Raw genomic sequence first — 16421 nt, forward strand, 5'->3', positions numbered from 1 at the left:
CTTTCTTCAAATACTTTTGAACGCCAAGAAGGATGTGTGGGTTGGAATGGCACCCTTGCCCTCTACAAACCTGCAATATTCTCCAACTGTTGAAGGTAAGATGAACAATATTTGGAATAAAGGCAAATGCTAAATAATAAACTGTGATAGTCTGCTCTCATTCAGATGTCATGTTGCTTTCTATTCACCTTACACGGAGGAATACATCTACTATAAGATTTATTTCAAAGTCAATTAAATGAGCATATGATTGCTCATTGTTAAGGGTTTTCCCTTACATATTTGATTTAATTCATCAAATGCTGCTTCTTTGTGCAGAAGATAACAGTTCAACTGTAGTGATTGAGTTGATGATCAATAGTCTTGCAATCTGTGGTAAATAGGTGCAATTGTGTCAAATGTATTCCATTCCTGGATTTTCTGGCTTTTATGTTCCATGAATACAGCCTTTTGACTGGTGCAAAGTATTTTCTTTACCCTCAGGGTATTGAGAAACGACTTCACACATTCACATATTATTTCGAGAAATACAAAAAAAGATATATATATATATATAAATGTCAAGGTTCAAAAGAAAAGGCTGGTTACCTTCCAATGTTTCTTTTAGTCTTTACTTACTAAAGAGGTGGTTGCTTAGTGCAGAGTGTCCCATTAATCGTGCAACATATAGAATATTCTCCCAATCTCAAACTGTAAAGTTAAAACGGTGGGTTACGTATTGTAACCCACACCTACTCTCATCAATTATACGCGAGCGTTCACACACTGAAGTTGTATAAACATAGCCGGCTAATCAGGGCGAGCCTACCTGAATGCGCGCAGGCTCACAGTATATAAGGCTGCTACTCCTCCTGACTGTCATCCTACACCCTCTTCAGCGAGTGGCATAGGAAAGACAGGGCCCCTAGGTAGAGGGCGGGGCCTGTGCTTATAGTGCTAGGGTTACAATACGTAACCCACCGTTCTATCTCACACAGGCCCCGCCCTCTACTGGACTCTATGGGTACAGTGGGTGGAGCCCCAATGGATAAACGCCCTGACGTCCTAAAACATCGACCCGCCACACTGCCCCTGACCGGCCTTTGGTTAACAGCCACCGCACCCCAAATTCCTATCATCTGGTTGTGACCGTGGAGAAGTCGGGGCCGCAGCTTACTTGGCTGGGTAGAGCTTAATTGGTCTGAATAAGCCCATAGCTCCACCCTGCAGGTGCCAGCGCAAGTGACTATACACTACGTTTCCCAGGTCCCTAAGGAGCATGGGGAGAACGTAGGTGTACTATGTCCCCCACACTCACACACGCTTACCTCGTGTAGAGTGTGCATGCACCCTAGCGGGGGAGAGTCTTCCAGCCCTGTATGGGGCTTACTGCGCACCATGACTCCCGGGTCCCTAAGGAGCATGGGAAAAGATAAGTGCATTATGTGCAAGGGAGCCAGACATGTCCAAGAGATAAAACCTTATGAAGGGGCCTGGTGTAGACCTAGACGCCGCCGTGTATATGTCCTCCACACTCACGCCGTTGAACAAGGCCGTTGACACAACCATACCTCGAGTGTGCACAGACCCCAGTGGAGAAGGCTCTCCCCGCCTGCCCATAGGCATGTGAAATACACTCGCAGAGCCATACTGTCAGGCGTTTCTTGGACAGAGCTTTACCGGCCACACCATCCCCAAAGCACACAAACAGCTGTTCAGTGCGCCTAATGGAAGCCGTGCACCTTACATAACATGCCAGCGCACAAACTGGGCAGAGGAGGTGCACTTTCTCCTCCCTGTCCCCAGTATGGGGTGGAAGACTAAAGCCGTCTAACTGTATAGCCCTCGACCTGAATGAACTCCATAGGCTCTTGGGAACAAAGGAGGGGTTCGGTCTGAGTGTCTCGGGTGCACCGGCAGAGCGGTCAGCTCGCATACTCTCTTGGCCGAAGTCAAGGCAAGAAGCAAAGCTGTTTTCAATGATAGCTCCTTCAGGGAGGAGAGCTCCAGAGGCTCAAATGGTTCTGTGACCTAAGCCTCGAGCACCAATGGCAGTTCCCATTGCAGGGTGGAGACATACACCACTGGGCGCTGTCTCCTGATCCCCTGCAAAAAACGCTTCATAAGCGGTTGGCTTAAAACTGGTCTGCCGCCAAATCCTGCATGACAGGACAAGTTGGCTGCTGCATACACCTTGACTGTGGCATGAGCAAGCCCCTTTTCCACCAGTAGCTATAGCTTGGATAGAGAGCCCAATGTACCGGACAGAGGCTCTAGACTCCTTTCTTCGCACCAATGTTCCGTCCGCAAACTGCCTGAAGCAGGGACGTCTGTCTGTCCTCTGACAGAGTTGCACGGAGCCTGCCCTCCTTCTCGATGCGGGCGTACACCTCGCTCTCGATGGGGGCTGCATTGAGCAAAATCCCCAGATACCCCACCTGCTGGTGAGGTTTGGGACTGCTCTTCTTCCAATTGACCGCAAACCACCAACTTGGTTAGGTGTAAGATAAATTGGGCTGTGTGGAACATCTGTCCATTCCCTGGACCTGGCCATGACTATGAGGTCGTTGAGATAAAATAAAACCCTCTTGCCATGGTTGCGAAGTGGCTGAAGCGCTGTGGCCACACATTTGCTGAACGTGCGTGGGGACAGGGAGTAGCCGAACGGTAGTCTGTTGTACCCGTAGGCTATCCCCTGGAAGGCAAAATGCAAATACTTCCTATGTTTTGGCTTTCTAGCAATTTTGACATGAAAGTAAGTGTCCCTCAGGTCGATGGTTTGTGAACCAATCTCCCGGCTGTAGCAGTTCCAGTAACTGTAGGAATCCCAACCACTTCGTCCTTTAACAGGCTGTGGTGGGTCCCACTCTTGCTGGCCCAGAGTGGGTAACGCCCCTATTGCACCTGCAGTGGAAAGGTGTAGAGCAGCTATCTTGGCCATGGCTCGTGTGCAAACGTGTCCACCCCCAAGGGTGGATTGTCCCGCCGAGCCAGGGAGAACCACCATTCGTCTGGCAGGGGCCCGCCTCTTGACATGAGGCCAGCCCCCCTGTTCTCCAGTCCTGGAATGTGGGGGACCTTTAGAGATAAAAAACATTCTTTGAGGCCCACAACCACAGGTTATCCGCTGCGCTCAACAAGGTGGCGGAGCTGACTCTGTCCTGCCTGTTGATGTAAGCCACTGTGGTGCGGTTGTCGCTCCTCACCAGCACATATTTTCCCTGTAGTAAGGGTTTGAAGTGCTGTAGGACCAGTACTACTGCACAGCAGCCAAGGTTACAGGTGCGTGTGCTCAGTCAGGACAGTATGAACTGATAAACTGGGTCAAATGTATGGGCCTTTGAAATTATTTCCCCAACAGTTACGATGGCGATATCCGGACGCGTACAGCGAGGACTACAAAAAGACAAACGAGGTGACTCGGGATGTCTGTTCAAAACATTGCGAGCTCGAATATATCATTTAAACCAGCTATTGTTGCCATATTTATTACTGAATATCGTTCTTAATGTGATACCAAGTCCATCTGAGACCTGTGTACACCTTCAGACAGCCTCTAAGTGAAGCGTACGTTGTTAACTCACAGTTTGAAAGCAGCGTGGAGAAGTCTTCAGCTGTGGTAAGCTGTGATCCGCTCAGGTAAACAGCGATCCGCCCAGGGAACTGGGATCCGCCCAGGGTAAACTGTGATCCGCCCAGGTTAAACTGTGTTACGACTTCTGTGGCTATACCAGTGATCATGTTTGATATGAAAGACTACACACACATGTATGTATTCCTTATAAAAACGGTATTCTGCGGCACTCATCCAGATGAGATGTGACTGTTAACTCGTTTTGCAAAGATAGCAGCATAAATGTCATTGCTGCATGTGCAGGGATATTTAGACTTTAAAGTGTGCATAGTCGCTCACATTCTAAATGAAGGTCGGGTTGCATATTTCTGGAACTTTTTAACAATGTTAATCTAACAAATTCAGCTGTGGTGGTCTAATATCTTGTGTTAATCCGTGGTGCATTCATAATGCGCAGGGCTTGAGTGATTTTTGCTGTTGGGACTCGGGTTTGAGTCCAGTTTGAACTTTTTTGTTATTTTCATGTCGATGGACACTGAATATTATGTTAGAATAGAGGATTCCTAATATTGTTTGCCGAGACCAACATTAATGACCAAGCAGCATTTTAAGCCATGTAATACATAATATATATATATATTATATTAGGCATTTTCTTGGAAATAGTATACTGACTGAGGTCTAAGCCTCATTAAGACCCATCGAGATCAGATATCCTAGTTTATCAGCCTGCAAGCCCACATTATGTTGTGATAAGTGTTAATTTTACATATAAATGTGTTCTAGTGCACACATAAAGTTCCAATATGCAAATCAGGCCATGTGTTTCGTTATATATATAATTGCCATGCAACATTATGCTATACAATATAATATTTAGCCTCACAATATAGACATTTTTAAACGCTAACTTTTCTAAATGTCCTGTTGCTATATCTGCTAATGCAGTAGCTGATAGGATGTAAACCTGGACCAAAGTTGTTGCGCTACAAACAGAATGCAATTAAAAAAAAGTTTATATTCTAGCAATACTGGCTGTCTTTTCTGTCTTGCGACAAACTCACCAAAATAAAATACTTAACAGCATAGCAGAGTCCTGCATCGGGTCGGGTACCCGCGGGTACCCGACGGGTGACCCGCAAAAAAGGTGATTCGCGGGTGGTATTTTTCCAACCGCTTTTTTCCGGGTTCGGTTCTGGGTAAAACAAAGATGATGCGGGTCGGGTCGCGGGTGTTGCATAATAAATATATTGAAATAATGATAATTTAGTTTAATGTTTAAATCCTCAGACCTCTCCCCCGCGGGACCTTGCATAATCATAACCTCTGCAGCGCATCAATCTGCTGCTGTGCGCGCCACATTCGAAATGGCTGAGGTGAAGCTCTCTAGCGGAGAATACAGCATTTTCAATAACACTTCCTCAAGAGCGAAACCCAGCATCTGGGAGGCTTTTGGTTCCTAGATGGAGAAAATAACCAACATCCCACGCTTTTTGAGACAAATATGCAACTGCGTGTGTTAATAATTGCACGTTTTCACTGCTCATATATAGGCTATGCGGGTTCGGGTCGGGTCGCGGATCTTGTGCCGACGGGTCGGGTCGGTTGCAGAACTAATTGGCAATATGTGCGGGTAGCGGGGCGGGTTCGGTATTGCACGTCGCGGGTGTGGGGCGGGAGCGGGTCTTGAAAATCAGACCCGTGCAGGACTCTGCAGCATAGACATCACATCCCCCATTTTAAAGTCTAAATATCCCTGCACACAGGTCTCAGATGGTCTTGGTATCACATTAAGAACGATATTCAGTAATAAATCTGGCAACAATAGCTGGTTTAAATGATTTATTCGAGCTTGCAATGTTTTGAACAGACATCCCCAGTCACCTCGTTTGTCTTTTTGTAGTCCTCGCTGTACGCGTCCGGATATCGCCATCGTAACCACAACCTCACACACTGGTACTAAATGTGCATCAAAGTCTTCCTACCGAGCCAAATATAACAAAATATGTATGTAAACGACAGAAGAAGCGAACAAAATGTATTTCAGTCTAAGGCCACGCCCCCGACACATCTGCCCATAAACCAGTTCATCTAAAAAAACTGTTAAACCGGAACACTGGACCATAAAACCCCTAGCGGAGGCGGCCGGCTTCGGCGGCAGTGGTGGGGGGACGAAGTTATTTTCTTCCTCCTCAGCAAACAGAGCCATAACCCGCATGGCTGGGATGGCGAACGCTGGTGCTCCCACGTCCACCACCTCGAGCTCGTCTTCGGCGTGGTCTGGTCCCAGGCACTCGAAACAGAGCTGGTGGGGATCGGCGCCCGCTATTAAGCCGGGCATGAGGGACAGGTTTCCTGCAGGGGCGACTCCATTTGCTTGCCTGGAGGTAAGATACTTTTTAGTTATTTTTTTCAAATGCTTTTCTGGTCAGGTGTTGTCTCTCTCGCTGAAGAGAAAAGGATGACAGTCAGGAGGCGTAGCCGCCTTATATACTGTTAGCCTGCGCGCAATTTCTACAGTGTCGTCACCAGCACTTTTCCAAAAAGTTAAGATAATTTAAACTTGAAGGGCTCGGACCGGCACAACAAAAGCAGTGAAGCACTTTTGTGGGGTTTTTTTATCAAGCGAAACATGGAACCAACATTGAATGTAATTGTTTTGTCCTTGCATAACCTTCCAAGAACGTTAGCAGAACTGTTGGTAACATTTACAGGAACTTCTCCTTTAAAGTTATTGTTTCATTTTCAGGTGCTCTCTCTTGGCTGGATGGCTCACAAATCAGCTATTCAAACTGGGCAAGCAACCCACAGCCAGGAGCCGGTTGTGGACACATTCTAAGAGATTCCGGCTTCCAATGGCAGGCCACAGGAGACTGCAACAAAAAACTGCCTTTTATCTGCGAGTTTGGTATGTAGATTCTGACTCACACATGCTGAATAACTCTATAATTAATTACCACTTTGCTTTTGTACTCCTTCTAGACTCTGGGAGATCCATTGTGTGTGGGGGTCGTAACACCACTCTGCAGTGTGGTTCAGGTCAAGTCTTAATCATAGATGGAAGCTTCTACGGTCGTGGGAACGTTCATTACTGTCGATCCCCGCTATCAACATCAACAAAACATCAATGCGGCTGGGTGGATGTTGTAGAATCAATAAAAGGTAAAACATGGTCAAATAGTTTTATTCTATAAAATAAATTCATGAATTACTGATTGATTATTATTGATTTTATACTATTATGTGCTATACAATTACCAAATCAAAAGCTGTAAAAGCATCACCACAATAACCACTCTCGGCTTCATAATAGTTCCTGTCATGTGTCTGTTGAACTCAATAGGAAACCAATCTGAATAGGAAAACAAACATGCATGCCTCATGAAAAGGTTCTGCATGGATGGAAACTGTATGACACTCAATACACTTTTGATGGAAGTAGTATAATAAAGCACATCATTTGTCTCAATACAAACCATTATTTGCCAAGAACGTTTGCCCATCAGGACTTTTATGTAAGAAAAAACACACAATAAAAGCTTAATGGCCATAGAGTTACATAGATGATACCCATCCATTTTAGAGTAAACATTCACTCATGCATTTAATTGATGGCAAAAGCACAATTTCTATACATTCATTTTCCAAACTCGTTCATCTTGTTCAGGAGCACACTGGAGCCTTTACCAGTATGTACTAGGTATATGTGTATTAGCTTTTTTAGTCAATTGCCGCGCAAACACACAAAGAATCAAAAAGTCACATTTTCAAATTCACCTCACTTTCAATGTCCTTGAACAAGCAATGAATAATGCAGGTTGGGAATAAAATGCTTGGGGTGGACAAGTGCACCTCAAAAAACTATTTTGTGGCAACTTAAATTTTGTTTCTGTCCAGCGAAATAAGTGAGGCAAAAATTCGCACAAACACAACATTTGTTCAATAATACTATTTCAGATCTTTAAATGGTGCTTGCATGGTGTCCATCAAAGAAGTTAGCACACTATAATCAGTTATATACAGCCTTCCTGTTCTTTTTGTGTGAACAAGAACTCCCACGCCTACATTCAGAAGGTGATTTACATAAATGGTGACCCTGGGCCCAGTAATTCAACACTTTTAATCTCAATCAGATCCAAACAGATTTTGAAATCCCATTTTTTGTGATCCAGGATCAGACAACTCGGCCAGATTTTGTCTCAGTATTTCAAAGCAATTCAGGACCCTGATCCAGATTCAGACTTCTCCAGATTACTAAATCTTGAATATCAGTGCTTTAATCCTACCGATCTCCATCTAGTGGATATGAAAAATAATACAAGGAAGTAGGAGTGTAACGGTTCACAGATGTCACGGTTCGGTTCATACCTCGGTTTGGGGGTAACGGTTCGGTACGGGTTCGGTACAACAAGGAAAAGCAAAAAAAAGTTCCAAATGCATAATTTTTTTTGCTGTTATTTATTTTTAACAGTAGTGCAAGTTTTGGTATGAAAATAAGGAACTCTAACATTTGGAATCATTAACTGTATTACACAGTTAAAAACAAACTACAAACAGTAACACACACACTCAGGTTAAATAAACTGTAGGCTACAACTAAAAAGAATGTCTTGAAAATATTACAATAAATAATAAGAAAGTGTTTCAATCACAATCAATAAAAGGCAATACAGAACTGTATAACATCTCCTGATGTCAACATATAAAATAAATACAATGATAAATATAAAACAAAATAAAATCTGTACCTTTAGGAGCAATTTCTAACATGTGTAATTAACTTGTGAGTGTGTGAGGCCATTATGCCTAAATAAAGGTACTCAAGCTTTACTCTATTTTCAAGTTTTTCTTCCAAAAGATGAGTTTGTCTACGTTGTTAGTAGTGAGGGCAGATCTGTTGGCGGTAACTATGTCACCTGCCGTCGAGAAAACCCTCTCGCTGGGGACTGAGACTGACTCGGGTGTGATTGAGCATGTTTGACGTGTTACCACTAGCATACTGTCGAACAACGCCGACACACCGTCCTCGTCCGATCCACAACTCGCACCCCACAGTGTTGGGAAAGTTCACTTTCTACATGAACTAGTTCAGTTCACAGTTCACACATTTTAAAATGAACTAGTTCAGTTCATAGTTCATAATTCAAAATGTTGAACTAAAGTTCATGGTTTCAAAAATGAACTAATTTATAGTTCATAGTTATTTTTTCAATAACGTTGCTGCGAGCTATTATTTGTCTCCTGTACGATGTTAATGGGCCATTTCAATTTTTACAATATCCTCAGAGGGCCGTACAAGTTATTGACCTCTGCTTAAAAAAACTAAAATCACAGCTCATTCATTTCATTCTGTGCAAAGAAAAAGCAACCTCTTAATCCAGATATCTCACCATGACTCGCGTATGCATGCACGTGCAGGGTGTGGCGTGACCACCAAAACAGAAAGATAATTTATGGACACAAGATGTGTGCAAATGTATTTAGTTTCCTATCCATGTGAACATGATTTAAGTGGGGGGGACCTAACCTCCTCTAGAGGGGTCCGGGGGGCATGCTCCCCTGGGAAGATTTGTTGCACTTTGAGAGCAACATTAGGAGATATATGGACACATCTCTCAACACCCAAACACAACTGTAAGCAGATTTTCTTTTAATGTATGGATATTTGACAAATCACTACCCTTTCAAACTGTATTCTTCTTTATTAATAATTGTCATATAGTATTTTATACCTGTTTACTTTATTCTCTTATTTTTTTATAACTATAATGATCATATAAAGATGTGCCTTTACCTCACTGTTTGTAGAAAAAGCTTCTTATATTCGTTAGCATAGCTAGCTAACCAGATGCTAATGATAACAACACAGTTATTGACTGTCTGATCAGTATGACAGATGAGCAGATCGCCACTGGGCTTTCAACTAAAGACACAGACACGCAGAAACTGCGGCATGTGTATGGATTTATCGGTACTGCAATTTCTGAAGTGCTTGAGTGGCGTTCTGGTGCTCTCCGTCAGAACTGCACCCCTGTCAGTCGAGACATATACCACGTGATGACACGTTAGGCTCGTGTTGTGTTCAAGGACCCTGACCTTGGCCAGGAAAAACAGGCACTCGCTCGTTTAATTTTTTTGCGGTCTAGATTTTTTAAATTTTTTGCGTGTGTTTATAAATTACCTCCAAATTGTCTCGCGGGCCGTATACGGCCGGAGGTTCCCCACCCCTGCCGTAGAGTCTCACTCTGAGCGAGTGCTGCTGCAGCTGCTCTCGGCTTCGTCCATACTAATTCATTCATTCATTCAATGCTCGCCGGTTCCGCGGTTCCACATTGTTTGTTGTGAGGAGTCTGATATATTTAGTATATTTATATTTTAGTGCGACAGCCAGGGGTGACAGGCGCGTACGCGTCACAGGCAGCTTGCTGTTGCCAGATTGGGTGGTTTTCCGCATTATTTTGAAGCCTGTTTACGGTGTGTTTTAACTGGGTTTTCGGCTGAAAGGCATATGAAATCTGGCACACTTTTGAACGCCGTTATAATACAGTGCTGAGAATGAACGCACTTTTGAACGCCGTTATACATCGCTGAGAATGAACGCGTTCTCAATTACGTTCATCTAGCGGAAATACAGTACGTTCAGTTCACGTTCGCCCAAAATATGAACGCGTTCATGAACGATCGTTCATTGAACGCGTTCAGGTACATCACTGGCACCCCATCATTGTTGTCATCCACAGGGAACCCGAAATGTTCCCACACACCTGATTTAAAAGAAGCTGGTGGGTCTTCTAGCTCCTGTGTGTTGGGTGAACTCGCCGTAGCACCTAACTTTTCTTCTTCATGTATTGTGTTCGTTTTGTTGTGTTTTGTTCTTGGGCCCTTTCTCATTTCTCTAACTCGCCTCCTCGACTCCCCTCCTCGAGACTTAGTCCCACCCACAGGAGATGTGAACGGAGGAGTCGAGGAGGGGAACCGAGGAGAGAGGAGGGGAAGCAGTAGGCGGTTAGAGAAATGAGAACTCCTCTCCTCAGACGGTCATTTTAAAGAGACGTCCATTAATGATGACAGGAGGCACAGCAGCCCTCAGTCTGATGGACAGATGTGTTCATGACGACTTATATATTTACTTTTAATTCATTCACAGTGCGGTATAATGAGACAGTAACAGGCTACAGATGCGGACACACACACACACACACACACACACACACACACACACACACACACACACACACACACACACACACACACACACACATATATATAAATATATACCATTTCAGAATCAAACAGAGCACTCTCATAATAATGTAACACTATCAGAGACTGGATACCCCCCCCTCTCTGGTCGCTACAATGAGGGAAATAAATTACGGGCCAAAAGTTTTATTTACAAGTATTAAAAGTAAGCAGAGGACACCAAACCAACTGAGACCTGTATGTCCGCTGCATCTACGCACTGTACAACACACACACACACACACACACACACACACACACACACACACACACACACACACACACACACACACACACACACACACACACACACACACACACACTGTACAACACACACACCTACACACTGTAGGCTACCACACGCACCTACAGTACAGCTCCTAAAGCATATAATCAGGCTACAGCCGTTGTGTATTTTATTATGTGAAGCACTAAATGGTTTTAGAAAAATATCGACTCTTTGTTTGTAGATATCTACTAAACTACAGCAAATAAAGAGAGTAATGTAGGCCTGTTATACTGAATGATATATATTTTACACACTGCTCTGCTTTCTGCATGGACCTCACAGCTGTTCTCTCTCTGTTAATAAAATAATATCCAGGGAATGCATGCAGAGCCGTCATTGGCTGAGATCAGTGGCGGCGCCAGAGTATTTGTGTTGGGTAGTCTATGGTAGGGCTAACCCATACAGTGGTGGGGCTCGAGTCAGTATTTGTAATGTAATTACATACACGCTATATCGCACCCCTTGACAGTGAAACGCCACGCGTGAGGCTTTTATTAGCTTTTATTAGTCTCCTTTTATCAGCTAAATTACATCGAGAGCAACAGGTGTGAGTTAAACAATACAATAGCCTATTCTGCTAATTCCACGTTGTTACAACATGCTACGCAGCGGCAGAAACAAGAAAGTTGGCATATAGAATTGACACGGAGAGAGAGAAGAGAGAGAGAGGAGAGAGAGAGGGAGGGGGGGGGAGTGAGAGAGAGAGGGGGGGGAGTGAGGGAGAGACAGAGTGAGAGAGGGGAGAGAGAGGAGAGAGAGGGGGGAGGTGAGGGAGAGACAGATGTGAGAGAGGGAGAGAAGAGGAGACACAGGACAGACACAGGTAAACAGAGAGAGACAGCCACAGGTAAACAGAGAGAGAGACAGACACAGCACACAACAGGTGGCCTGTGTCTCTATTGCCATACAAAACACTTTTTTCAAATGAACCCATTATTACAAAAATATATTCAAAACTCACTATTGACGTTCTCAAAGCAGCACGAATCCGCCGGTTCTTGTGGTTGGAAGCGAAAATGTCAATGACACGCTGGACATCCAGTGCCTTACTCCTCTGCTTATTGATAGCCAGCAGGCCCAGGTTGCTGTTCCATGCATCACCACTGCTGTTTCTTAGATAATTCGTGATGCCGACGGAGACAGGAAGAAGCTGCGTCGCAGCCAGCAGAGGTCACAGGCAGAGTCAGGGAAATGCATATGAGTCCTGTGTAAATCCGTAAAGGCATCCTTGTAGGGTCGCATTAAAGCGCCTGTTTGACTTGTTGTACCTCAATGCGAGGGCGTTTAAGAACAAATCTATCCATCCGAAATATACAATTAATCCTAGAAGTTCTGCTGTCTGTCTGCAATTTACTCCGGCGCGAGTTTGGGGACTTTTCACTGTGAAAGTGACGTATCAGTAATGCATGACGCAGCAGACCCAACGTTCCATTGCTCTGATTGGCTGTAGTTTCTATTCAAAATTGCATTCGGAGGCATTTTGATCTGGACCGAGGCCGCGCTGATATTATAACACCAGAGCATTTTCACACTTTTAGGTGTATAAAAACTCCCCCACTACTTAGACTATTCCTTACACCCCTCTAGCATAAGCCTGAATGGTCTCAACCATATTGCGTCAGTAACGTGCACTTCACGATCAGTTTGTGTGTTGTGGACACGACCGGTAGATTTTCGCAATCCGTGTTTCTCAACAGCTTACTTTAACATCATTTTTTCATGGTCGGGGCTAAGGTAGGGGCTAAGCCATTTTCTTGGTATGGCTATAGCCTACCCCAGCCATACCCTGGCGCCGCCACTGGCTGAGATAAATCCGGCCCGTGCGTCACGACTCTTTGAAACATCTCTGTTGCCCGGAAATGCATCCACGAAGGAGCCTTGGAGGACCGTGGAGGACCCATCATGTATTTCCTCGGTTATAGCTCCTCCAGAGAGCCTCCTCGGCGCTCGATCCTCGGTCCTCGAAGTGCATTTAGAGGAAATTAGATGTCCTTCAACATGGCGCGCTAAAATTATTTTCCGGTCACTACCGGAGGACCGAGGAGTCGAGGAGTCGAGGAGGGGGATTTGAATGAAATGAGAAAGGGCCTTGTTTCTTCATTTGTTATTTACGGGCCGGCTGGCTTTTAGGCGCAATGCCGCCCCCTGGATTATATATAGTGTAATACTGCCCTGAGTGACAGACTTTTTTCCCACTCGTAAAAAAAAGGCGCATTCGCCGTGTGACTGCATGTGCCGAACCGTGACGTCCGCACCGGGACGTCCAGAACCGGTGACGGTACGGAGGAATACGTATACCATTACAACCCCTACAAGGAAGACAATAGACCACATTGCAGAGACATCTATTGTCCGCAATTACTTTTGAAAGGTGATGACAGATGATGGACTTTTATTTTGTTGAAGATATTTTTTCTTAATCTAAATTACATTGTGCTTGACAATCTGTTGTTGTGACACTTTTATGAGCATAAACATTTATGTCATCAACATTTGGTTGGTTGATAGGCCACCACAAACGTGACCAAAAAATGAACTAAATGTTATTATTTCAGTTAACAAACTTTGCCATCTTATTTACATTGAAACATATTTTCAAATAAATTGTACCGTACATTTTGCTCTGGTAATCCACTGGAAATCCACCCCTCTGGTGGGATCAAGATAATCCAGTTTTTTTGGGATCAAACTGATCCCAATCCTGTGTTGTCGGTTTGAACTACCCCGTTTTGAAGATTTGATCCAAATTAAAGCTTGGATTGGATTTCCTGATCTGATCGGATATCAAAGTGATCCTAACCCAAAATCCAAATCTGATCTGATCAGATAGGGATTAAAAGTTTTGAACTACTGGGCCCTGATGACTCCACATCTACTTGTTTATCTGCATTCCCACCCAGATCTTCACAACCTTCAGTGCTATCAATGCCTTCATCTTAAACCTGTCTGTCTGTTTTTTCAAAGGATTGTTTCATTGATTCCTGAAAAGCTATAGGATTACATTTTATAAAGATAACATTCATAAAGATTACATTTCCATGACAACAACGGATCTGGTCACAATCTTTTTGAAACACTTTTTCGCTGAACTGGAAGCAAAGCTTAATCATGACCAGTTCTTCCCTTCACAACATTTTTTTTATATTCTCGTCCAGAAACAGACTTTAACAAAAAGTCCCAGTGAGCCCCACTGAATATATCATTATATATCACTATGTACTTTGAATCTTTGCACATTCATTTTGCACATTACCAACTGCAAAGCTCTTGCACTTTGATTCAGACATATTTTCTTTCTATCTTTATGTTGATCACCAATAAACACAGAGCAAATAATATGAAAACCTACTTTATAATAAAGAATCCTGATTCTGATTCAATGGTTACCTGACAGCAACTGTTCGTATCACATTTTGTTAGCAATCATTTCTTAATATAACTGCTAAATATTAAGTAGGAATTTGTAAAGCTTTTCATAATGTCATCATCATTGCCATATATTATGGAAGGTGATCATGTTCTTTGCATGTCCCACAGCTCGCTGCAATAACCGTAAGGTCTGCCATCTAATTGCTAATGTTGTGGACCTCTTTGGTGAACCCTGTCCTCAGCTGGGGAGCTACCCTGTCCGTGGATTACCACTGCAAAGATGGTAGGTCTGTCATAATCCTAGTTTTAGTTTATCCTTTTCCTGTTTTATTCCGAAAAGTTTTCTCGCCCTGTGTTTTAGTTTTAATTGTACTTTCTGTCTCTCAGTGTTCTGCCTGTTGTGATTGTCTGCCCCGCCCTTCTTTCCACCACTGTGAGATCACTCTGCTCCCCTAGTGTTTTTGTTTACTCTCTCCAGCTGTGTCTTGTCCATGTGATTAGTTCTACTTGTAGTTAGGTCCTGTCCTTCTATTAGTCTTTGTCAGATTGTGGCTTGCCTTGTCTTGACTTGCCTTGCCTTATAAACTGGTTAGCTAGGACCACCTTGCTCCAATGCTTCCTTTGATTGGAATCCCACCAGATCATGGACCCATCAGAGGGTATGTTTGAGGAAGAACTTTATCATTTGCCCTCCCCCTTGTTTGCTGGTAAGGCGAGTAGAAAAAAGTTCACAGGACAGAGTACAGAGGGGCAGCTCTAAAGTTGGCAGGCCTTGAAGCCAAAGCAAGGCCCTGGCTAATAATTTCCTAATCAGGATGGATAAAGAATTGTATTAATACTTCCATTGCCAGCATGCTGGCCATCAGCCTTTCAGTCACAGAGTAGTACTTGGGGTTTTAAGTCTGCAGGCCTCCTGTCTGGACCCAGTCCCAGTTCATGTTCATGCAACACCTCAAGTCCCAGAAGCCAGTCTACCAGCCAAAGCCCCAGCTCCTGCTACCCAGGTTTAGTCATCGCGCTTACCAACACCTGCTTCATTTTCTGACCAACTCCTGTGTATACCCCTAATGTCCAGTCTGTGCTTTACCCGACACCTCTCCCAGTTGAGCAGAACTCTGTTTTCACTAATGCCCCATTTCCACCAAACCAGTTCCAGTTCAAGATCCGTTCTTGTGCTTTTCTGGTGCTTAACTGGTTCTTCTCTGTAACACCACTTGAGCTTCCACCGCTCAGAGCCCGATTGGTGCTGCCGCTGCTGTGTCATGACGTCACCGTTTACGTCGCTGATTTTCTCCCAACGCCGCTCACAACAACAACAACAATGGGGGACTGGGTCGGGTCGGTGATCGTGTTGCTTTTAATCATACAAAGCCAGATTAAGAGTGCCGTGGTTTATTGTTTATGAATGTGGTTTAGCAGCATTTACTGACTGCTGCAGTGCTAAGATAAGAAAAGAAGTACTTTGTTGACCCCAATTTGGGAAATGTTTGCGTTGCAGCAGCATAAAAAGACAATACAATGCTGCTCACCCACCGGAGTTTAGTCTACTTTTAACTCCCCCTGGAGCAGAGCAAGGCAACGAAATGTTAGATAAGAAACAGCATTTTATGGCGCACTATGCATGGGGCAGCCTTGAGGGGGTTTTCCCGACATGTCTACCTTCTTTGGGGGCACCCTTCTGGTCCGGAGCCCCGAGCAGTTGCCTGTCTTGCCTGTCCGCAAGATGGCAGCGGTCGCTGGAAATTATTCAATGTCTCACACAAGCAGCTGATAAATATCTCCCATCCCCAAAGGGAATGTGTTTCAGTTTGAATTGTTGCTGCTTGGCATCACAACGGTGTTATGAAAGTTTCTCTGGTATAACATGGGTGATGTTAGCATAGCAACCAAAGCTAATCTGACTATCTTGACTACTTGTTGCCATCCTATTGTGTCATAATCCGTTTTCTACAGGCATATTTTACCAGC

General features: G+C 44.1%; 1 protein-coding gene across 1 annotated transcript in view; it reads left to right on the plus strand.

Annotated features, from left to right (window-relative positions):
• The first annotated feature begins 5769 nt into the window (after positions 1-5769).
• Positions 5770-16421, plus strand: part of LOC117466351 (polycystin-1-like protein 2) — an 86477-nt gene continuing 75825 nt past the window's right edge. Inside the window, 4 exon segments of the mRNA XM_034109558.2 lie at positions 5770-5940; positions 7221-7242; positions 14622-14707; positions 14709-14736. Coding sequence (XP_033965449.2) covers positions 5770-5940; positions 7221-7242; positions 14622-14707; positions 14709-14736 — 307 coding nt within the window.

The sequence above is a fragment of the Pseudochaenichthys georgianus genome, chromosome 21 (genome assembly GCF_902827115.2).
Source record: "Pseudochaenichthys georgianus chromosome 21, fPseGeo1.2, whole genome shotgun sequence".
Taxonomy (NCBI): domain Eukaryota; kingdom Metazoa; phylum Chordata; class Actinopteri; order Perciformes; family Channichthyidae; genus Pseudochaenichthys; species Pseudochaenichthys georgianus.